The sequence below is a fragment of the Haplochromis burtoni genome, unplaced genomic scaffold (assembly GCF_018398535.1).
Source record: "Haplochromis burtoni strain Fernald_Lab_line unplaced genomic scaffold, NCSU_Asbu1 Contig_46, whole genome shotgun sequence".
NCBI lineage: Eukaryota > Metazoa > Chordata > Actinopteri > Cichliformes > Cichlidae > Haplochromis > Haplochromis burtoni.
In genome coordinates this window covers 2,625,611-2,649,970 of record NW_024582407.1, presented here as the reverse complement: position 1 = coordinate 2,649,970, position 24,360 = coordinate 2,625,611, and the positions used below count along the sequence as shown (strand labels likewise).

Below are 24,360 nucleotides of genomic sequence, written 5' to 3'. Positions count from 1 at the left end.
GGGGGGGTACCAACAACCAAATATTCTCACAGTTTTACAGCCATGAACATGAGAAAACTGCATTTCAATCATGAAGAAATTTTTGGGTCAAATGCTGATTAGCTATGGATCAGGATTTAGATGCTGAAAGAAATAAAGTCTCTTTTCTCTCTGGCTTTGCCATAAATCCTTCAGTTCTGCAGCTCAAACCGTCCCTGTGTCTCCTCTATTTCCTTCTGACACCATAGCAATAAATTACATTAAAGCTGGCCTGGTAAATCAGGCGGGGGAGAGCTGTGAAAAGGCAAAAGGCAAACTGTGTCACAATGAAGATCATTCTTCCCCGTTCTGTGTATTTATTCCAGATCTTGGACACCTCAATACACTATTCCACTACTTTCCTGCAAAATAATTCTGTCTATCTGGCCTCAAGCAGATGACCAGGAGGAAATTGTCCAACAGTCTTGAGCTAAAATCTGTCCACTGTTTGTGGGAGTGATAAACTATTCGGCAGTAGTGGAATTGCAGTGGTATCTTTGGCGCTGGAATGAAATCTGGGAGAAGGGGTATCAGATCTGACTCATAGTTACACATAACAAAACAATGCATGCTGCTGGGAAATGCAGACAAAAGCCAAAGTTCACACAGTTGCTCTTAATCTTTCTCCATCGCATATGAGCTGCAAACAAAAGTCTGTTTGAGTTTTTTTAAACTATAAATTAAATGTCAACATTGCTTCACCCTATATCATGCCTTGGCTTGCTGGACACAGGAAAAGGGGAGGAGCACGATTCATGGATATCAGACAAAATTTAAAAATAGCTTCTCACGTCTGCGAATCAGGTTCTGATTAGGATGTCGGCATCCTGTCATAACTTCAACAAGGCAACTGCTGTGTACACAGCCAGATATACACATGCAGTGTGAACATATTGTCACACACTAGTATTTCCTGCTATTGAACTGGACAGATGAAGACTTAGGCTAGTAAACAAACACTGCGATGAAGGTTTACTCTTAAAAAATAAATACATCTGACAGTAGTTAATAGTTTTTATTAAATATTTTTTCCCATCTTGGCCACATGAGGTAAGAAGACAAGTACAAATAGGGCTCTATGTATTTCTTTGTTGAAGGACATTGCAAAGAGGACATCAAACAATATTAAAAAGCTATCAACACCCCATAAATTATACCCAGTCCAGGTAAAATATAAAGATTATATAATTCACTCATACAAAATGAGTGTCCTTATTACCCTTTTATTTTAACATATAAAATTAATTACCGTATACCATTACCAGAAGTGTTCATATTACACAAAGTTTCAATTAATAAGATCAACATATGGAGAAGTAAAAGCTCAGGCTACAGACTGCTCTATACGCTCATTTTCAGTTTCTTTTGTGGAGTTATTCCAAACAGGGTCATCTCAGTCACTAAACTGAGCACTGAAGCCCCACACATTCACTGTTAAAACCTTCTGCCTGCAAGAGGCAGCCAATCAGCTTGCTTAAAGGAAGGATGGCTTTAAAGCAAAAGGATAGAAATGGAATAACTCTGGAGTTGTACGGAGGCCCAGAATTAGACAAATAAAGAATATTTTGTACTAGAAATCATGCAAAATAACTCTAGTCTTCTTCTTTCCGCTGCTGCATATTCACAAGGGGTCGCCACAGCGGATGGATCCACATTTTTGATTTGGCACAGATGTTTACGCTGGATGCCCTTCCTAACACAACCCTCCCAGGGATTTCTAGACAAACGTGTTACCCACTACACTAGCTGCTAAAGCTACTCTTGTCAAGTCAAAAAATAAAACTATGGAGTTGGAAAAGAGCACAGTAGGTCCATTTTAAAGATAGTAAGTAAGAAAGTTCTTGCATAAGAGTCAGTTTTCTAATCACAGGGACCCACAAACACAGAGTAATGCGACTCATTTCTAAAGACTGCAGAATCAATGTGCATCAAGATTAGCTAACAACGCACCAGAAGAAGACACCAGCAACTTATGCCTTTATAAAATGTTTCACTTATTGTAGTCAGCAATAGGTAATGCCCCGGGATATCCTTATTAACTAGTAGGTGAGAAGAATGAGACAAAACCTTAGCAATACACGAAAGACTGTTTTAAAATAGGACAGATAATAAATTCTACTTATAGAATAGTTCAACGTGGTCAAAAAAAACCCAGGCCATTAACTGCTGGAGCATCGTGCATTTTTCTACATTAACAAACCACGCAACGCTGAACAATGCTGCTTGATCAGTGGTGGAAAAAACCTGAGAAAAGCTGTGCTTGACCATGTTGAGAGAGCAGACAAGGACAAAAAAATAGTCCTCCCTTAGCTGGATACCCTTAATATAACCTTAGTCAACATGTGGTTAAACTCACCATCATTGCTCATGTTTTCAAAGCAGTTCAGACATTTGTCAAGTTGTATTTTTATAAAGACGCAAGATGTTTTCCTGTTTAGTATGAATAATACTATGAATCATATTATCCAAGGCTCATTAGTGACATCATTGGAAAATGTGTTCAAAATAATATTTGAAATGCAAGATGTTAAAAACAAGAGTGAAGTCTTCTGTCAAAAACGTATGCTTTTATTATGCTAATATCCTGACTGGAAGAACAGATTTGATGACGTGCATTTTCTTACCGAAGCAGAATTCTGCTTTAGGCCTCAGCTTGGTGGCATCGCTGACCTAAATAAGAACAAATCCCACAGACGTTAAGTGTTCAAGCTCAACTAAAAAAATGTGAAGTCTTCCAGTATATAACCTTGTAGCTCCTTTGATGATCTAGCTTACCTTAGAGATGTATGTGAGCTTGAGGGAACCAACACAGACCGTACCAACAGGCAAGTTCTGTGGGAAAAGGTGGAAAAGAAAAATACTTGCAATAAAAAGGAAGCTCAAGCTAATGATGCAATTACGCAATACAATACACAATACACAATACAAGTGCCAGTAAGGCAGGCCTTTAGCCGTAGAAGATCAAATGTGATCTGGTCTGGGGGTGAGGTTCTGCAAAGCCAGTCGATATTATAGAGTAAGTACAGCATGTGTTGGCTGCACTCCATCCAGTTAATGTCAGTGCCTTCCTGTGTTTCTGAAACTGGGAGATCCAGATTTAACGTCATTAAAATTTAACTTTTTTCAATCTATAAAAAGAAAGAGACTTATTCAATTATTTACAATTTTTTTCCTGCTCTACATCATTTATTACTTGATGTAACAGGGCACTTAACAAATACAGCAAATCTAAATCAGATTATGTGCCAACAGAGGACATATTACACTATATAAAAAGTGACACTATGGGGCACAGAGTAGACACTGATGGCCAACCACTACAGTCAGTGCAAATATTACTGTAGTCTCTTTGGGCCCCTCTCAACAACATGAGTACATTCTATTCCCTATTTAAATGGATGAATACCTGCAGCCTGCACGACTGCTGCAAAACACACCAACCTCAAAACATGCTGATACTGATGCTGCACATGCGTGCTGGTTAACATCAGTTAGGCTTGCGCTGGGCATGTGTGAGCCACACAGCTTCTGCTGCAGGTAAGAAAAGCACCAAACACACCTCCAGCTACAAGTTACTCCCCTGTGTTGCAGTCCACAGACAGCCCTTTCTGACATGATTTAGAGGAGTGTCTGCCAATAGTTACAACACAGACACCGCATTAGATCTAAGATCCTCCTTTGTCTGTAAAATGTGCTTTCCAAGCATGTTAGAATATAATTTTTAAAAAAACATAATTTATAGAGGAGGCTCTGCGATCAGTGGCTCACAGTCAAGATACACCTGCATGAAAGCCAATCATCTATATGATAACTAAAATTTGCAGCATGTAGTTTCCCAGTTTGCCTGTACGGTTGCCCTGAGGCCACCCTCCAGTAAAGCTAAGAGCTAAGCTAACACATCTCTGTGTCTTTACCTGTGGGTTGTCCATGTACCACACCAAGCTTCCCTGTTGTGTGTCCAGTATGAAGTAACGGCGCAGGAACTTGCCGCTGTTCTCATTCTCTTCGATGTCCAGAAAGCCACAGATGCGGTTCTGTCGGTCCACGTAAGGCATCGCGCCACCGGGACATTCCCTAGCCCGCTTAGGCCGGGAAGGGAGAGAGAGGAGCGGGAGAAGAGAAGGGAAAAGCGGGACGGAGGAATTCCTTAAGGACACATTGAAAAGAGAGGAAAGAAAAATGAGTGAAGAGGGTGCGTGGTGAATTTTAAGTTTTCTTTGTGCAGAGTCTTGCTCTCCCTTTCTTTTGCTGTCTTCATCTACTGCATCTATGGTGTCTCTGCCACCTGGATCTCACTAGGCTACAACCAGTGAGGGGATCATGTGACACAAACCACAACCCCGCCTTTATCCTTTTATATCAGCCTCACCCGCTCTCTCTTCCTCTTTTTTCCCCCTGTAAAACATACTCGACACTGTCACTCTCTCTTCCACTCAGCCTAGCTTGCCCCCCACCCCTTATCCCTCTTCCCTTGGTGTCTCTCTTTTCTCACTTTCTCAGTCATCTCCTCCCAAATTCTCTCTCATCCGATTTGGCAAGCCTCTGGCCAACCCCTTCTATCCCCTCCCTTCAACCCGCCTCCCTGCCTCCGCAGCTAAGCACCGCTTGAGTATTGCCAAAAAATACCAGTGAGCTCAGTCATGTTCGACACAAAGGAGAGACGAGAGGGGAGAAAAAAAAACAAAAAAAACACAACACCTAAAGGACCCACACAGGAGAGAGTGTGCAATATTTAACCTGCTGAGTGCTGCCACATCCCTGCTGCTCTCCTTTAATGAACTGAAAAGTAAATGTTTAGACCAACACGTCTGAATGTGCGCATCTCAATGTCAGCACTCGCGTGGGTGGGTGCAGTGTTACTGTGGGGATATTGTCACATTAGCCTGTTTAAGCTGCTGTCTTTCTGAACCAATCCCACAATATGTGAGATGAGTCTGTGGAAGGCCGAGATAAAGCGCTCTTTTTCCAGAACATTATGAGCACTGTGTGGGTGGATGAGGGCAAGGAGGGGACAAAAGGCCCGCTTGTTGTGCAGGGAGTCTAGGCTGTTAGCATCTCAGTTAGTTTCTGGATCTACCCGTAAAATATGCATCTACCCATAAAAGTCAGCTTCTGAGTCATCCTATTTCACACACAGGCTACAGAAAGGAGCACCAGTGTCAGAGACGACCATCTTAACGCTACGTACACACCGAAGGTCAAGTGAGAGACGTTTCTGTGGAGACTGGCGACACTGTAAATAAAGTACTTTGCAAAAGTTCAGCTGAAAGCATGCTCATCCATTTTTGTGATGCAGAGAAGAATTTGACAAAAGATGAAATTAAATACACTTAAAGATAGGCAAGAGAAAAGGAGGATTATATCAAAAGTCTTAATGCAAACTAGATATTATAATAATAATAATAATAATAATAATAATAATAATAATAATACAATTAAATATGGATAACAGCTTTGTTAGCCAAGATATGTACTAAGTAGGGAATAAGGGAAAATTTTTAAAATGTATTTTTTTTTTCCTCCATACTATAACAATATAACATTAAAAAAATGATCACTCCCTTAGACTTTGTTTGACCCAAAGTGCCTTTCAATGGGGGGTTTTAACATATTTAAATACATCATGTGGATTTATTTTGTCATCACAGCATCAGGTAGAAAAATGCTTTTCATTATTCTTAGTTCCTAGCTTCTGCTGAACAGGGTTGTTTTTTTTTTGTTTGTTTTTTTATACTAGTAATTAGGGCTGCACGATTTTGCATAAAATGAAAATCACGATTTTTTGGCTTAGAATTGAGATCACGATTCTCTCACGATTCTCTTTTCCAGTATAAATATTTATTGCACTTATTAACTGCACATCAACTTCGTAACAGTTGAGACTGAACATAAAAACAATAAATAAACATAAAAACAATAAATAAACATAAAAACAACAAATGTCTCACGTTTTGTTGTTGCTGCAAAATGTTGTACTGCTTGAAATTCCGTCTCCACTGTTGCTCGACACTGCGTGTATAGAGCAGGTAGTGCAACAATAGAAAAAATAGTTGCGGGACAGCACAGTGTAGCATTTGTCTAGGGTGTTGATCATTTTCCTAAATCCCTCGTTTTGCACAGTGTTGATGGGAGCCATATCTTTGGTCAGGTGATAAGTGATAGCCTCCGTAATTTCTTTGTGCCTGCGGGAGTTCGACGTTCATAGGGAAGCGCTGTATAAGGTTCCCGTTATTGATGTTTGGGTGGTTGACCGGGACGGATTTTCTCCTGTCACTTTCTCGTCATCCCTGACGTGCTCTCCGTTGTTTTTTCCTGCTAATTTTAGCATCACACGGCACAGCTTCTGTATCATGTGGTATAAGGCTCCGCCCTTGTCATTTGTTGAGCAGGAAGAGTGAGCGCTTGTTTTCATGCAGATTACGTCCCGGACCAAAATGCGGTACAATCGTCGTCTTTTTTTTTTTTTTAAATCGTTGTCATTTGGAAATGAGATTGCACATAAGTATGAATCGAGATCGCGATTTTCTAACGATTAATCGTGCAGGCCTACTAGTAATACTTTTTTTAAAAACCCATTTTTGGCATCTTCCTTTAGCTCCTACTTGAACATAGATATCCTCTGCAAAAAGATGTAAGAAAACACTGACTGATGAACCCATGGCAAGTACCATTAAAAACATGTAATCAGCAGCCAAAATATTATAGATATAAAAACAAAAAGTGCAGTAAAGTCCAAAATAATTTATCAGCCACATATGACCAACAAAAAGCAAACCAATTTTGACTCGTCTAACAAAAGCTTTGCTAGCACTTCATTTCCTCACAATTACTTAGGGAACCCAAACAGCCGAAGTGAATCTGCATCAGTATGGCTGATGCTGGTATAGATGTGGGAACATGAAACATACAAAGAAAATACAGACTGGGTATGCAGCTTAAGCTCACAGCATTGTTTTGTTTAGTTTTTGGAAGAATCAGGTAGATATTTGAGAGAATCTAATTTCCATGCTTTCTCAAATATCATCACAGGATTAACTTTCAATCAATCAGGTGAGTCCAAGGTTAATACATTTATTTAACCCCTAATGAAATGTAAAAACTCACAAGGGACTAGATAAATAATTGTTTATGTTTTATATTATAAATAACTCGGTGAAATACAGCATTTCCTTCCGTTCTAAAAATTGCTGTAGGAACTCCTTTATACAAGGCAGGTGACAGACAGGAAGAAAAGAATTCGACCTGTGCGCTTGCTTCTGTTTGCAAAGTTGCTGAAAAGTTTGCAAATGACCAGTTGGTAGAACACCTGAAAAGCACAGCCTACTCTACCCTATTTGAATTCTAACAACCATAGTTGTTAGGGCAAATTTAGAAAAAGGTGGGGTAGTGAGATGATTGCTTCTGGATCTACATAAAATCTATGACACAGATAATATTATTTTAATTCCAACACACACAAGAACTTGTAACACGGGGGTCGTGCAAGGATCAATATTAGGGCACTGTTATTCAGCTTGGGCATCAATGATGTTCCATCTGTGTGTGATGATGTAAATGGTAAATGGACTGGTTCTTCTATGGTGCTCATTTACTCTACTTGAGCACTCGAAGTGCTTTATACAACATGTCTCATTCACACACATTTATAACAGTACTTTTTTTCGACAGTGCACGTGTATTCACAGCATCGTTTTTTAAATTTTTTAATACATCTGCAAGAATCTCAAGCAAACCCTTTTCACTTTGTAATTATAGGTAATGTGTGTAGAATTTTAAAGTGAAAAATGAATTTAGTCCATTTTGCAATAACATTGCAATATGACAAAATGTGGAACAAGTGAAGTGCAGAGAATACTTTCCAGACACACATGTCCAAGTGCTTTCTGACATTCACACTCCGGTGAACACATGAGGAGGAACTTAGGGTTTTATATCTTGCCCAAGGATACGTTGGCCAACCACCTATCTTCCAATTAGCAGGTGACCTGATCTATGTCCTGAGCCATTGCCATCCCATAAAAAAGGCCTGAGCAAGACTGCAGAGCTTGTAGTCAAGCCTTTAAATATAATGCAAAAACATTTCATATTGGTTTAAATCATGCCTTACACTCAGTATTGAGAAATCTACATTTCATTTACAGTTCGCATTTCACTAAGAAGTGTAAATAAACAGCAATATTGTTGATTAAATAAACAGTGTAGAGGAAGCATATATCTAGGTGTCACTTGAGTTCACATCAAGAAGGTGAGTAATACCAAGGCCTATTAAAACTTACTCACTGAAAGCAGGAGGGACCTGAATGCACCCACTCTTCCTGTTATCTATTGGTTTATCTCTTGTTGGATCAGGTGAGACAACCTTGAAACCAATGAGATCATATCCTCAGTAAACACAGCAAATATCCAGTTCTCATGATCAATTAACAACTTTGAACTTTATGGTAGTTTACAAAATTGCACTTTCATCGATAAAAAGATTTGTACAACTTTGCTCAGGACAGAGAAGCGGCGCCTCAAGGTCAACTGTTTAAGTGTTTATAGTTCTTTTTTTATAAAAAAAAAGTTTTTCACTACCACTGTTTTTAAAGTCAACATACATGCCCACCTCCATACTCTTAACATCAAACATTGAAGCAACAGTGGACATTTTATCAGTTCAACTAATCACATCGTATATGAAATAAAAACTGTATTTTGGTGTATAGCAGTAAGCATGACCCCCCCAAAAAAGACTGTTTTGTAAAATGGCTGATTAAAAACATGTATATGTCACAGGTCACCTGTCAATCTAGTGGGTCAACATTTAAAAACAAAACAAACAAACAACAAAAAAAACAAACGCACACACAATGACAACACAGACTAAATTCCAATGCTGTTAACCCAAGTTCTCATGAGGTCTGTAGACAAGTAATAGAGGTGGTGTAGCAAAGGTAGCACTAGCTACATCCCTAACATCTCCTGCAGAGGAAAAATGTGCATGATTATTTATTAAAATGAGCCTTCTCCTTAAATACAGATGAAATTATTTACACCAACACATTTATGGGACTGAATCTGAACTATCTGGACCCCAGAAGAAATTTGTTAATGTAGACAATAATTATTTTTTTTTTTTACTTCAGTTTCATTTAAAGTTTGTGTTTGACTTCTTTTCATTAATAGTTATCACATCTTGAATTTGATTGACAATGTTCCTTAAAGGAGAATGCAGAGAGCTAGATCTAGGTCTGAGACTGCGGTTTGGGGAAGGCCTCGGTGAGGACTGGTGGCAGCTCCCGAGCCAAGTGTTTCCCAAAGAAGGCATTCCCCAGAAGCAGTGATGACTGACCGTTACAAAGATCTTGATGAATCTGTGATGAAGAGCTGGATTTAATATGGTCAAATATATTGCACTCCTTTCTACTTTCAGCTGCTCCCTTGTCAAAGGGGCTCATCACAGTGAGTATGTCTGCATATGGGGGGATATATAATCCCCCGCTGGGGATTATACAGGACATATATAGAACATAACAACACATCAGTAATTCAACTGTCAAAATAACAAATATAAGTTCATATTAACTCACCGGAGATGGCTGTAAGCTACTATATGTTACAGTGCAAGCTACCTCTTGTGCTTAGGTAAGAGCAAATACAGAATGGACAGAGTGCAGTTTTTGCACAGTAGGTATTTTTGTGTCCAGGGTCAATGGTCATAATATCCTTACGATAATTCAGCTCCCTCGCAAGTAAATCTTTGAAAATTTTCCTTACAGGACACGCATAATTGTGCCAAGGAAAGCAATCCACAGCAGTGATCAGTAACCCAGCCTCTATTTGAGTAGCATATCTGGGTTTCTCTAGTAAGGATTCAAAACAGATCACTACCAGGATACTTAGAAACGCAAAAATTCTGTATGGGATCACACAGCACGGTTTTCACTGTAAATTAAATTTAGGAAAGATACAAGGAAACATTACAATAAATTGTTGAAAGTGCTAACCAGACTACAGTGAAGATTTACAAGTTTAAAGGTCAACCTCTTAAGATAAGATGGTGATAACAGCCCACTTCTTTCTAGGTCAAACATTTCCCAGGTAGACTGACTCTTTACATTTGCTGGAAGGCCTCACTAACACAAACACTGTCACAAGATACCCAAGTCATAAGTCAACATTTAGGACTGGACAGTCAGTATTTTGTTTTCATGGTCCTAAACTGCTGCTGTAACATCTAAAGTACCACAGCAACTGGAAATAGTAACTGCAGAGTAAAGGTTTATGCTGCTTGTGTCAGGATGTGGATTGAAAAAACGCAACAAATGAAATAAATAAAAGGGAGAGAAAACAATGGTAAGGGATTAAAGGTAATTAACTAAAGGGGCAGGGGACTTCACTTGCTCTTTGTGGGTCAGGCCATTCTAGTTCAAATAAAACAAATAATTTCTCACCAGAAACCTTTAAATAGAGCCCGGTTTCAGCCTTAACAGTTACTTGGTCACCCAGGTTTCTCGCACCACAGCAATGCCTAGTCTAGATTTTTCTATTTCCAAAGTAAGGCAAAACGAAGATGCTCAGTGGGTTTAGTCTACTAGCTGAGTCCTGCGCGTCTAAACCAAAGGATTTAGGAAACAAGAGTCCATAATCCCAGCGTAAATATAACATCACAACCACAAACTGTTAGCTAACGTTGGGTATTCCAGCTTACCACAACACGCTGACAACGGCTGTGTTAGCAGCATCAGCAGCTGTGGCTGTGGCTCCCTGGCCTCAACTTAACTGAGAACGATATGGTTCATGTTAGCTTGTACTTAGCGTGCCGCAAACTTGTAAAACGATTCGCAAGACACGGAGAATTACAATATATCTCCCCTAATACTGCTTTTTCTTTACTGCTCGACCGTTTATAACTAGCTGGGAGAAAGAAGTTTTGTCACAAACGTTAACCTAACCCCGAGCTAACACTGGCGGCTCCTGCTAGCCCGCTTCGTTAAATATTAAACGGACAACTTCAAGTGTATGAAACAACAAAGTTAGTAGCTTAATTCATTTAGTTTAACGACCCATGTCAGCTTACCCAAGTCGTCCCTCCTGTAAGTGGTGCGCTGAACCGCCGTGGATCTCGGTTGCTGTTGGGTCTGTGCTCTATACCTCAGCCCATCTCCTCCGATTCAGGACAGGGATCCAACACTCCTACTGCTGAGCGACGACCGCAGATCGTCTATTATGAAGATGATCACTCTGACGCTTAACAAAAACATCGATAGAGCTATGTCGTTTAGATTTGTATTTGTGTTTTTTTTAATATAATTTTTCTATGAATCCATGTGTAATAGGAGTATAATACAGTACAATTCGTCATATATTATTATTTCGATTAAATAATAAATAAAAACTAACACTAAATACTTAGTTTGCATCAGACGTTTGAGCAAGTATTTTTTCAATAACATGTAAATATATGTGTATGTTTATAGGTTTGATTTAATTGCAATCTGCTCAGTATAAATGTCAGGGTGACCAGATGTCCCTCTTTATGTGGGACTGGACAGTATTTTTAAGCCTTGTCCACTCGTCAGAAATCTTGGCACAATGTCCCATATTTTGACCGCTTTGCGGGACTAGCGTTGGCACTTACCCCAGTCAGGGAAGGCTTTTTATTACAGCCTCAGCCTGTCTAATGCTATGCACAACAGGGAAAGTGACAAGGTACCAAAAAAGTCAAGTTTGACAGATTTTAGTAAAAATGATGAAAAATATGATAAATAATATGAAGAGGCAGTACTGAAACCCAGAGACTGTAAGCTGGCAGTACAGCAGCTGAAATAACAGTGTAAATGGGAACATAAAAAGATTATCACATGTAACCACAATAAAAAAAAAAAAACATCTTTCTTTTCAATTATTGTTGGAGGAGCTGGGAGAGTTAGATTCAAATATAATATATCTGACTGTAGCATTGTGCTAGCATTGTGTACCACTTTCTGTCACACAAACACTGTCAAACCAGTCATATTTAAAGATTATCAAAATATTTGGTGCTTGAAAAATGAGTGCAGAGTGAGAGATCTCTACATAATAATGTGAAAATGAAGCACTGGGTGTAAACCTGGACGGAAATCAGCAGAGTAGTGATTTAGCGACATCTTACGTTTAAAGCCTGCATCGACCGAGTCCTGCGATTATCCCGTGGTGATAAATAGAAATTTGTTATTGCGTAAGATGTGTAACAAATGTGTAGAGGAAGCATATATACTATGTGTAACAAAGAAACATTTTTTTTATGCAAAAGCGCCTCATATTTTCTGTTTTTAGTTTATTTTTAATAAATATAACTTTCTGCTGCTATCTGTCCATACGGTTCACTCATGCAGGAGAAAATGCATGCAACTCCCAGGTCCTGCATCCAGATGCAGTTTCGGTAAATGTCTTATGTATGACTGTAATGGAGTTTCTGTGCACTGAAGATATTTATTTTCCATGCATGCCGCCTTAAGTTACAGCTAAGAGCTGTGTGACGCAAATGCATGCAATAATGTGCATTGCTTAAACTCCGTCTTCTTCTTTTAAGTCATGCAAAATGGAAACAGCTTCAGCAGTGAGTGGGATAATGGGTAGGCAGCTGCCACTGCCTTTCACAATTGTTCTTAGTCATAACAGCAAGCCAACCTGTTTGCAGCGGCAGATGATGGGCGTGAACAAACACAGGAACACGTACTGTCTGCGGGCTAAGAAAACTTTGAAGAGGAGGAGCAGGCGGTGTGCTGATGTTCAGCAGGTTCCTGTGAGGTTTCTCGCTTTCTCTTCACTGTGAACTTGTTACTCCCCTCGCCTGGCGGGTTGACAAACGAGGCGACAATGGCCGACGAAGAGGAGGGGGATACCTACCGGGAGATGAGGCTTTTTCCACAGCTGTGGCCCCGCCACAGGTGCCGCTCTCAGAGTGATACCTCCGGATTTCGAGCTAGAGTTTTGTTCAAGCTCCGGGGAGCCCGCTCAGGTAGGAGAGACCTCTCACGAGTGGGCCAAGAAAAAAAAAGAATAAGGAAGTTTGAGACAAAGGTGCTTAATAAGCACAAAACAGGCTTCAGCTAGCTTTCTTTAATCAACAGTTAAGGTTAAGCAAGTTATAGCAGTTACGTCTTGCTAGACAACATCTCCAAATTGCTTCCTCTGATTTCCTGTTCTCCAACCCAAAATAGTCGTCGTATCTCTTCCTCTCACATTTTGGGCTGAATTAAAAAAAAAAAAAAAGCAAATAAAGAAGCCAGTTTTTGTTTGTTTGTTTTGTTTTATACTTAATTCTGCTTTCTTGTTCATACAATTCATACAGTTCATACATAGAACACAATAATTACCGTAGTAATTCATTGCTTTGTTGTGACACACTTGTAATTCATAACCATATATAGTGGATACACCTATTTTTTTTTCTCAAAGTTACACAATAAATTGCATGGATATCGTCTTTGTCACGTCAGGGTGTGACACATAATTAAATTCACCAGTAACTGAAGTTAGCAAGTGTGCAGTTTCAGTATAATAACAATATCGGTTATTTATTTGGGTATTAGATATCGAAAGGTCTCAGAGGTAAAATGTAAAACCAATACTCGGGGACAGGGTGTTAAAATGATGCAGTGTGAGACCTCTTTCACTGTGTTAACCATGTGTCCGCGGTGACTTTCTTAAATGTCACTGTCAGGGTTTTGCTGCCTGAAGCCCGTGGCTTGCAGGCCTATATACTGCTTTAGTGGTTTGAACCACTTCCTATCAGTCATCTACACTGTTTTAACTCGGGCCGTGCTGTTTGACCAATTCACACGCCTCCCTCTGCTCTGACACAGTTTGCAGACATAACATTTATTAATTCACTGTCTTTTGGTGAGGACTTTTTTTCTTCTTAAATGGGATCAATTCATTATAGCATACAAATAACATTTGCGTTAATAGTTAATAGTTATATTGCTTGTCTACAGTTGCCACAGTAAGTGTCCTGTGTTTACCGTTAGGCTGTAATTACAGGAAATGATTGTGCAGTGGAGCCGTTAGGAAAATAGATGCCCAAAGTTATTTATGTCTCCTGCCAGTTTGCATTTTGAACTTCACCAGTTGCAAGATTATTAAATATTTCCTATAAGTGCCCGTACATATGTAATCTTCACTCAAATCTGTTAAACATATGTAAGGTTCCAAACAACCGGTTTAGACTATACAATGACTGTAATGTGTACAAAACACACTATATTGTAAACTGAACGATTTGTTGCAACAGGGGGCGCTATTTCACCTTTCCTAACAATGATCCTTAAAAACAGCACACACATCAACTCAAACGTATTACGTCACCCAGGTGTGGACTGATGGTGGGAGGCTGGGTTTATTTTGACTGAGATGATGTGAGATTAGAAATAGTGTAGTACACATCGCAAATGACACAGACCATATCTGTCATTTTACAGAATCATATTTTTTTCTTTTCTTTTTTTTGACTAGAAGGGATGAAGTTGATCGAGCTTCTGAGAAATGTCCCTTCCCAATATAAAATTGCTCCGGTGGGGAATATTAGCATGATTAATGGCAGAAGGGAGGGATGTTCTTTTCATGCTAAGTATGGTTTGTTTATAAAATATATGAGAATAAAAAGGAAATGCCGCCCACATACTTGAGAACATGCAAGGCAACAGGAAGCATAATTAAATGATAAAACAAAATAGGCTCTTTTAAGTAAAAGTGAATTATCTAAGCATTCCCTTTAAAAATGAATAAGAAACCACAGTCTTGTGAGATATTATGTGGCTAAATCAAGGCAGAAAGTTTTTGAGTAAAGTGGGTCTGAATAAAGACTGACAAAAGATTCAGTTTAATTTTTGGTGTAATTTTCTATCACTTCCTGAATGTGCATAAGAATAACAAAGCATGTACACCAATGCACTTCACGGCTCTTAGGTTATATGTGGATAATGCGCATGCTAAGATGGCCTTTGATGTACTTTGTAAATAATATGTTGTCCTCCAGATGGGTACTGTTTCGCTGTCCTAATTAGAGAGGGATAAAGTAGAGGAGGAGATAAAATGGTACAAGAGGCCAGAAAATAGAGGAGAAAGATAGAAGGAAAGGCCAAGAACAAAAAGTACGAATTAAGACAAAGAAGAGCAACAGTGAACAAACAGACCAAAGAGTGGAAAGCAAGTGAGGCATTTGTATGCAGACAAGGGAACATTATGAAATCAGCGAAGAGCAGAGAGGAGGCAGAAAGGGATGCGAGGACTGGATGATTAAGGAGGAGGAGAGGACCAAAGCAAAGAAGACAACAGAGGAGTGTCAGCTTTCTGGTAGCTTGGCTTCTTGCGGGTACTTGCCTCGAAATTACATTGATTACAGACCCTTTTAGCCTGCGATAACTGCTTGTTAAAATGTACTGAAATGCAGTGAGCTGCCCTTCCCCCTTCACTGCCCACACATCTTTAGCTACCGATGTGGCTTCTGCAGCAGCCACTGACATACCCCAAAAAAGTTATGGTTTTTGCTTTTGGAGCGAATAAAAACACCATCTATGTTGCAGTGTTCACTTATTATAACCACATTCGACTTTTTCTTTTCAAAAGTCTCAAATGGAATTGGAAATCACTAAATCATTCATTTTTAATAGATTTTGTTGAGAGCTCAATTTCTAAATCCTGGAGATAGACGATTCAGAGAAAGGATTTTTGGTTTAATATTTGCTGTGTCAATTGAAAGCTTCTAAAAAGAAAATATTTAATGTGAAATGTATTGTTTTTTTATTCCAATTACAACGGATAGATGTAGCGATGTCATGAAATGTGTGCCAAGTGATGGGGCAGCAGAGGAATCCATCTGTAACCAAATGTAGACCACATTTTAGGATCTATTAACTTATTTGACTATGGCTAGTATGTAGCAAAATACAACCACCTTGTTTCAGCTACATTTATGATGATATATGTTTTTTACATAATACCATCACATTTGAATTTATCAATGACCCTGCTGTGAGGCAGTAATTCCACCCCTAAAAATAACACGTCAGCGAGCTCTCAAAGGGTCATTGTGATTATACCTGTTTTGAGCAAAGCAAGGCATTAGGTAATGGTTAACTCTGGTTTCTGGCGTCAAAGTTTAAAAATATTGAAAACCTAGCCTACAGCACAACCTATTTCATTTTCAGTAGTGAAGTGTGAGTAAGCCATACGTTCAGTAAACTCTCCTATGTGTTGCTCTACAGGCACATTCCGAACGCAATTCATCAGAACCTGTTGGCCTGCTGTTGCTGCATTTTAAATGACCTCATGATTATGCCAGCAGACAAACAAAAGGCAACTCCAAATCCAATAATTATTCTTGATCAGCTCTGTTGCCTTGGTTTTTTAGTACACTCCCTGAAATCTTCATGAACACTCTTTGAATGCTAATTCTAAGAAACTGATTTTCTTTCCTTTTTAATAATCACACTCAGCCTTGGTAAGGTTTTGGATGGACTTTATGTGTTGCTCTCACATTAAACTGTGAAAAAGAGAATAAGACTGCATCTCTTTTTGATTATCTTGTTAGATACTGGCACTTTAATGCTTTTTTAATCTATTCGCTTCTTTTCCGTGTGATCATGCGTGTGCCTGTGTGGGTGGGTGTTACTGGAGTTGATGAGCCAGTTTCTGTTCTTCTCGCTTATTGGGAGCCCTTTCATTGGACTGAATCAAAAGTCAAAGTCTCACTTTCTCTGTTTCTTACTCCCCCTCCATCTGTCTAACAGTAACTTTGTGCAGTTACTTAATAAGCCTTTAACTTTATTAATATATGTTGAAACGCCTCGGCTGAAAATGAGCAGGATGATTACTCTGCACAGCCTCTAATAATGATGTTTACATAAAGCAAGTGTATGTTTAAGCGTGAAGTGGGAATTACATAATCACTCTGTATGTTAATTAAAAAATCCAGCAGAAGAGAGACACTAGTGATTAAAAAATACAGGTATAAGATAGATAAATTATATGTATGTATAAAAAAAAATATCATTTGAGAACAGAATTAAATAATATTAAGAGAGTCAAATACAATAATACAGGAAAATACTGACACTTGACACGTAGCACTAATGTTTGTGTGTGGACACCATATTTGTTCTCAGTCCACTTAACTTACATTGTTTACACTGGCTTACACTCACACATGCACACACACACACATGCACACATGCACACACGCATATCTGTTATTCTCAGTCCATCAGCACATTTTATCGTGCTCTGACCCATTTTTTTCTTTCCACAGATTGGACTTTAATGTGAAATAGATATGCTTTATAATAAACAGAAAATTAAAAATCACCTGTGCTTAGTAGACGTGCACAGCCAACATAAATATGCAGCAGATATCTAAAAGAGACACGCAATAATCCTAACTTTTGTTGATATAAAACTTATTTAATTATTTAGTGCGTGCGCCTGTGTGTGTGTGTAAATGGGAGAAACGAAGAGAGAGGAAATAACCATCTATCTGGCTCTTAGTACCACAGAAAGCGATCAGGAAAGGACCCAAGCAGGCTTGGCAACAAAAGGCTGATAAGAAACTTGAACATTAACAAAGTCCCAAAAGGCACAGATAGAACCAAAGATGAGCACAGAGACAGAGCACACCGAGGAACATAACAGATGAACTAGCAGACAAAGGAGGAACACAGGGCTATATATAAACACAGAGCACTAATTGGGGGAACAGGCAGAACACTAGAGGAAACCATTAACAGCAGGTACACACAGTCAGGGAAAAAGAGAACTAACTTTCAAAGTAAAACAGGAAATAGCCAAACACAAAATTTAATAGAAACATTTAATAAGAAGTCAGGAACAAAGGCACACAGAGGGAGGCATAAACATAGACACTAGGGAGACTACTACTAATAATAATAACGATAATAATCTAGATGAAATAAAACTTAGACTCCTCAGTGGAATACAGCAAATACACAAAACAAAGATAAAGAAATGTTGAATTTAGATAAAAATCAAAGCAAGAATCAAGAGCACACAATGAAAAATGTAAAGCGCTAGAACAAGAGTGAAAACAACAAAACCACCCCAAAAACCTTGTAACCAGACCAGAGGCCATGGCACTTCATCTTTCTTGCATTTTTTATTCTACCTGCCCTCACCTGACTCTCTCTCATTGTGTGTGAGTATGTTTGTTGATTTTTATAGAGATATGATTCTCACAAATGTTATGTTTATATTCTTTTCGTTGGGCCACAGTCTTCAGCTGTCTTCTTAATTTAGCTGTAATATTCAATAAGCCATAAATGGGGTTAAAACGAGGAGGGGGGAAAGGCCACTAGACAGCTGCAGTTTACGTCCGTGTCTTTTCAGACTCAGTGTGTGTACTTAATACTTAGTAATTAATTAAATTAAGAGGTGGACAGTAAAAATTCAGTATCTGAAAACCTTGTGAAATATGACCACATCTGTCTTTCCATTCCTCCGTTATAGTGTGGAATTTTTTTTTTTTCCATTTTTAAGGGGATTATAACAGTGTGTCATGGTCACGGTCCCTGTTCATTTAACTGAAATCCATTCTTGGGTTTCTGGTTTTCATATTTTCCTAATGTCTCCTGGTGTGTTTCCTGGTTTTTGTCTAACTCTGTTTATGTGTTTGTTTGTTTTCTTGTTTTTAATCATTCTCAGTTCCTGTTTTATTTTGGTAAAGAGTTTTTTGTGCATCTCTGATATTTTTGCTTCCTTTTTGATTTCTCATTAGTTTCACCTATGCCCTAAGACTTGTGTGTTTGGACTCCTCTTTCCCCTTTCAGGTTTCATATGTGAGTTCAGTTGTGACTTTCGTGTATTAATGTTTTGCTTTAGGCTTTACTGTATGATTTCTTGAGTTATGGCCATGGTGGTTAAGCTGGTATGAGGAAGTGTTTTTTTCTTATTGTTTTTTGTTTTTATGGGTCGCACATGACGTGTGCTTGAGCTATGCAATTTGTGGCTTTTATGATGCTTTATATCACTGCATTTGAGACATATTTATATACACAATACATTACCTTTTGTTTATTTTTCTTTTATTTTCCTTTCAATTCAACCATTTATTATATTAACTACTCGTTCAACTCAGAGTCACAAGCATTGGAGCCTCTCCAAGCTGATATTGGGGCACACACTGGTTCATCATCATGAAGCTAAAACAGAGAGACTGACAACCACACACTTACAACTTACAATCACCAGGAAATTCATTTTCCCAAGGGGCCACGTAAAAAAAAAAACTGGGAGGAGTGCACACATTTGGTCAATCCAATTTTGCGTAACATCAATTAAGCAGAACTGAGTTACCTTATTCTGCTTAATACTAATTTTATCTCTTATAAACATATAGGCGCCCTCCAAAACAACCCCAGTTTCTTATGTGACCCCTTGAGAAAATTAATTGCCCACCCCTGAGTTCAGCTCTTGCAGTTCATGTCTTTGACCTGCAGGAGGAACCTAGAGAAAACCCATGCAGGTATTCAGTTCATATTGGTTTGATTTACTAGCATGGAAGTTTAGGTATGCAACTGCCAAAGCATTAGCAATTTCAACAAACAGCATACAACAGTAAAAATGCATTAGATTATTAGGACTGGCGTGTATGAATTCTATGTAGTTTTTCTACTATGCGAGTGTGTGTTTGAATGATTGCATCTGCTGTGCCATATTTTTCTTCTGCTTCTTCTATTTCTTCCTTCCCCTTTACGTCACTGTGGGATTTTAACCCATGGGGATGGGGTAGAGTTAAAAAAAAATAGATGAGCATGGAGCCAGACTGGGTAGCCGTAAGAAGAAGGAAAAACTTGACTGACAGTTTGATGGAGATAAACGCAGGATGGGACTGGGAGAGAGAACGAGGACCTGAGATGGAAACAAACATTAACTTTTAATGGTATTTTCTGGAGCAAAGGGATGCAGATGGGAGGGAGGAAGGGAGGAGGAGCAAGTGAGTAGCAGACAGTGTAGAGAGACTGAGAGAGAGAGGCAGAGAGGGTAATACAGGAACAGAGAGAGAGAGAGAGAGAGAGAGAAAGAATAGGAAAAGCAGGCAGACGGTGAGAAAGAGGGAGGGGGAACTGGCAAGGGGGAGGGCTGGAGGCAGAGAGGCTGTGTGTCTGGAAGAGGCAAGGATCAACTCAAACTGCTGATAATATTCCCTGGGTCAAGTCATGGAACATGACAGTAAGTTTCCTCCTTATATAATAAGCTGTACTTCCTTGTATATCTTTCTATTTTTTAAATGATCCAGTGTCTCTCTGACTTTGTGTGTCTGTGCAGCAGTAGCAGAAGCTACTGGGTCTTCACCTAACATGCTGTCCTTTGCTTTGGTTGTCACCTGTTAGCCTAGGATTGCTTTACATGTTAAGTGTAGGCATAGGCTGTAAATCCTGGGTCTGTATCACCTGAGTTATGAAACACTCTGGTTAAAATGCTCGTGTTTAGCCGGAAGAAAGAAATGAGCACACAGTGGGGGAAATAAATGGGGGTCAGATAGCTCTTTAATGTCCCCATTATTAAAGCCTTTAATTATTTTGCAACTTTTGTATGAGAGTCTGACTTTCTTCAGGCTCGAGCAGTTTTTCTGGTAACGCTTTGCATTGTTTCATTATTTAAAATAAATATGCAGCGCATACCAGTGACAACACCCAGTCATGCAGTATATGCTTGAAAACTTGAGACTCAAGCATCTGTTTGGAATATTAATAAGATCCTATTGTTATTGAGTGTTGTAAAGGACTAAATGACATTAAGGGTTTCCATATCTTCACTTAACTATACCTCTAGTGTCCTGGTAGGTTCAGATTTGTTGATGACAGAAAGAGTTTTTGGCAGTGCTCATGAAGCACCGATCGTTGTGTACTTAATGTAAAAAGAAATGATTGCTTTTGAAGTCTGTTCACAGTTGCATTATAGCATTAGGGTTTCTCATATGACTGAGTGAAGACTGCATCTAATGGCTGTAACTTTGTTATAAATATTTCTATAGAGAATAGAAAACTTATTAAGGATAATAATTCCTAATGTGCTTGGCTGGAAGCCATCTTGGGTGTGCTAGCCAACATGACAATGGTAAGTCTGTACATTGGTTGGTGTCACACACAACACGAGGGGGCAGGCAGGCTATATCAGTCCCATGTTATCTAATGTAGTTTAATTACTGTTTGCTGAGGTTGTCATAACATATCACAGTGTTTAATAGCCAAAGCCCCTGCTGTCATGCCTCAATAAATCAAGACAGAAATTTTGAACAAAGACGATTGTTGCTGTCCTAGGTAAGCTTTACAATAAACTGCTTTAACCATCCTTTAATTGTGTGATTTTGCCTTCACTGGCAGACTTGTGCTGAGACCCAAATGAGTACACAAAATATTATTGCTGCGGTGAATTTGTAAAACAGTGTTTTGCAATGCAAAGCAGCATCTGCGTGTGTGCGTGCATTCATATGCATATGTTTGCACAGACCATAGTTGGTCATAGTGCTACTGTGTGGATATATTTCCTCTGCCCACTCTTGAATGCATGTGTTTTAGAGAAAACACAAGGTCAGTCTGCAGATTTGCACACGCTTGTATAACATGAGTCATTTACTACTGCGTCTGCAGTCTGCACTATATCGATGCAGGTTAGACTCCTACAGACTGTTGATAACACAACAACCTCTGCACTCAGCTGCTAAAGTTGTGATGACCTTTCTGAGGGGGGAAACCACACACACCTAACTTCAGTTATGCCACAAATGCCACTGTGCTTGTTTGTGTTTCTCTCTCAAACATGAATATTTAAATTACAGAGGAGACTTGACCTGGTAAAACAGCATAGTTTCAGACTGACAGTTTGACGTACTTGTTTGACAGGTACACCAGATAAATCAGTACAACTCTCTTAAGTTTTTAAAGAGAATGATCCTCATGTCACTCTTTGAGCCACTAAGATATCATCATAGGGGAGAAGATGTTTTATTATTTATTCTGTATTTTAAACCTAAACTGTTTTATGGTATCTAACCTTTTTAAGAAACCATTTTCAAAACAGCTCTTACTGTCAGTAAGAGCTAGCATGACAATGGCCAAAGGATCATCATCAAGCGGCGAGTCTACTCTAAAACAAACCATGTTTAGCCTTCAAAAGAGAAGCAATGTCCTGACTAACAGCCACACAACACAACTGAGCAAACATGACTGACGTGCTTAGGACAGCTGTTTTTGTAATTAACAGCAGCTCTTGGGTAAATCCAGCCTTATATAGTTAGACTATTGTGTCCTCTTAAGCCTTCACATCACACACTTTTAAAACAGTCGTGCCATTGCCATTTTCTCTTATGTGCAGTTGCTCTTACATTTTCCTGCCACGGTGGCCATTATTTTATGGTTATTATTAAAGACCCCACAGGACATTAATGGTCTTTCCTTCAGCTCTTTTGGTCCTCATCTGTGCCTCTTTCTCAGCCTTTCTCGCTCTCTTTCACCTCTCTCAAGCTCACGTTCTCTTAAGCTCTCCGGCTGCCTGTCTGGCAGGATGTCAACTATTGATTTATACAGGCAACATTTTAACAGTGATGGCGGCTTATGGGTTGTGCCAAACAGAATACAACAAACAAGAGATCAGATTTCAGACAAGCCTGCTGGCAGATGGAAAGAGGGATGACAGTAGCCTTTACTGTATTGTTGCATTATAATATTATACAGTTAATATTACCAGTTAAAAATGCTTTTATTAGGTACATAAGAGGGTTGAGAGTGGAGAGAATAGGCAAACTTGTGTTTATAACACTGGATATTAGTTAGATTCAGATGCTGCATTGAGACTTACATCCATTGTGTAGAGATGAGATGATCATGAGCAGAACTACATTTGTCCAATATTAAACTATGATTTTTTTATTATCAGCAGGAAAAAAACTATAAAACTGGAAATTTTTTCTCAGTACTTAGTGGCTATGTACTGTAAAAACCTAATGAAAGAAGAAGTAAGTTTGAAGTGAAAGTTCACTAAAGGCCTCCCTCTACCGACACTAAAACTGTATCCACACTTGGTGCTGACCAAAAAGTTGGCATATTGATGGAATCAAAATGTGTTACAGTGCAATGGAAATAGTCTTAATGGGTAAATGCTGACATACACGAAACACGTGACTAAAAAGTCCAGCTTCCGCTGCACCAAACTGATGAGGCAAAGGCTTTCTCAAGTTATTACATGAAACAAACGCAATTACCAAGTTTCTTCTTAACCACTTCTACTTTGTTTTCAACATTGATGTATTAGAGAGAACTGTTTTCCATCATTTGAGGTTTGACTGGCACTTATTCAATCAACAATGAGATCTTATCACACTGTCAGTTTCTGTAATGTTTTAACGATCCATTTGGAAAATAAGTGTGCCCAACCCTTAATATTATTATACAGCAGAGCTGCACAGTATTTGTTCAATAATTGAGACTATCTTTCATGTTTTTTCTGGAAATTTTATTTAAAAAAATTCTAATTATGCATGAAAATCTGGCTATAGTAATATGCTGAATGAGAAAATGATTTAAGGTGGTTTAATACTGCAATATCTCCTAGTCTATGCAAAAAAAAAAAAAAGCTGTTTTACTGAATTCTACTGAACATTATCAAACCTGGCAAAGATGAATAAGATACTGTAAGTGTTGCTGATCATATATTTTACAGACACTATTTTAAATGAATGAAACATCACAGAACTACAGAGATTGACTAGTTTTACACTGAGACCATTTAAAATAAGTTCCTCTCTTCTCAGCTTAGTTTGCTTGTATAACAGGGCCTGTTCCTTGCTGAGTCACACCTGACTGTTATGACAGTTTGCAGTCTGAATCATGATCCTGGTTCAGACAAGTCCCGTCACTGACTCTTAAAAAGGTTAGTTAGATTATAACACAGAAAATCCATTAGGTGAACTTCACATAGACCTCCTAAAACTGGTTGTGCTGTGCATGTAAAGGACAGCCACACATACAGAGTTATGAAAGCGCAAAATAATATTAGGTTAGGACAATTTTCTTAGACTGTGCTCTGGGGGAAAAAAAAAACTTTGTTTAATAAATAAATCAAGGGGAGGGGAGAAAGGCTGTGAAAAGAAGCACTTAAACAATTATTATCTCTTGTTCTGCTGAGGCTACTACTTAATATTTGATGACTCTCTTCCTTTCCTCTGGCCCCTTGCCCCCTTCACCTCTCTTGTCTCTCCTTTTGCTGTTCCGGTTAGAGAATTGGTCAATCTCCCTCTGTTAATCTCAGTTATTTAGTGTCAGGACAAGCAGAGTCCATTTCCTGAGGCGTTACCTTGAGAGATTCATT

At 38.8% G+C, this 24,360-nt stretch overlaps 2 protein-coding genes across 12 annotated transcripts in view; one reads left to right on the top strand and one right to left on the bottom strand.

Moving 5' to 3' along the window:
- Positions 1–11,235, bottom strand: part of LOC102289782 (pleckstrin homology domain-containing family A member 1) — a 20,960-nt gene extending 9,725 nt beyond the window's left edge. For 6 of the 9 annotated variants that reach the window (XR_317358.3, XR_317359.3, XR_317360.3 and 3 more), the window contains exons 1-4: positions 11,078–11,235; positions 3,933–4,164; positions 2,794–2,850; positions 2,643–2,688 (exon numbers count right to left, since the gene is read on the bottom strand). Coding sequence is in view for 6 of the 9 variants with exons in the window: in XM_005947321.3 (XP_005947383.1) it covers positions 2,643–2,688; positions 2,794–2,850; positions 3,933–4,073 (244 nt within the window). In the remaining 3 variants the exon portion in view is untranslated. Of the gene's footprint in view, positions 1–2,642; positions 2,689–2,793; positions 2,851–3,932; positions 4,165–8,294; positions 8,378–11,077 lie in introns of all 9 variants that reach the window. The other 3 variants (XM_042220323.1, XM_042220324.1, XM_042220322.1) reach the window with 3 other exon arrangements.
- A 1,494-nt stretch (positions 11,236–12,729) lies between these two features.
- The window catches only part of phactr2 (phosphatase and actin regulator 2), a 45,528-nt gene continuing 33,897 nt past the window's right edge, over positions 12,730–24,360 (top strand). Inside the window, exon 1 of one of the 3 annotated variants that reach the window (XM_005947325.2) lies at positions 12,730–13,000. In XM_005947325.2, the coding sequence (XP_005947387.1) occupies positions 12,859–13,000 (142 nt within the window). In that variant the 5' untranslated portion in view covers positions 12,730–12,858. Of the gene's footprint in view, positions 13,001–20,136; positions 20,224–24,360 lie in introns of those variants that run through there. The other 2 variants (XM_005947328.3, XM_005947327.3) reach the window with 2 other exon arrangements.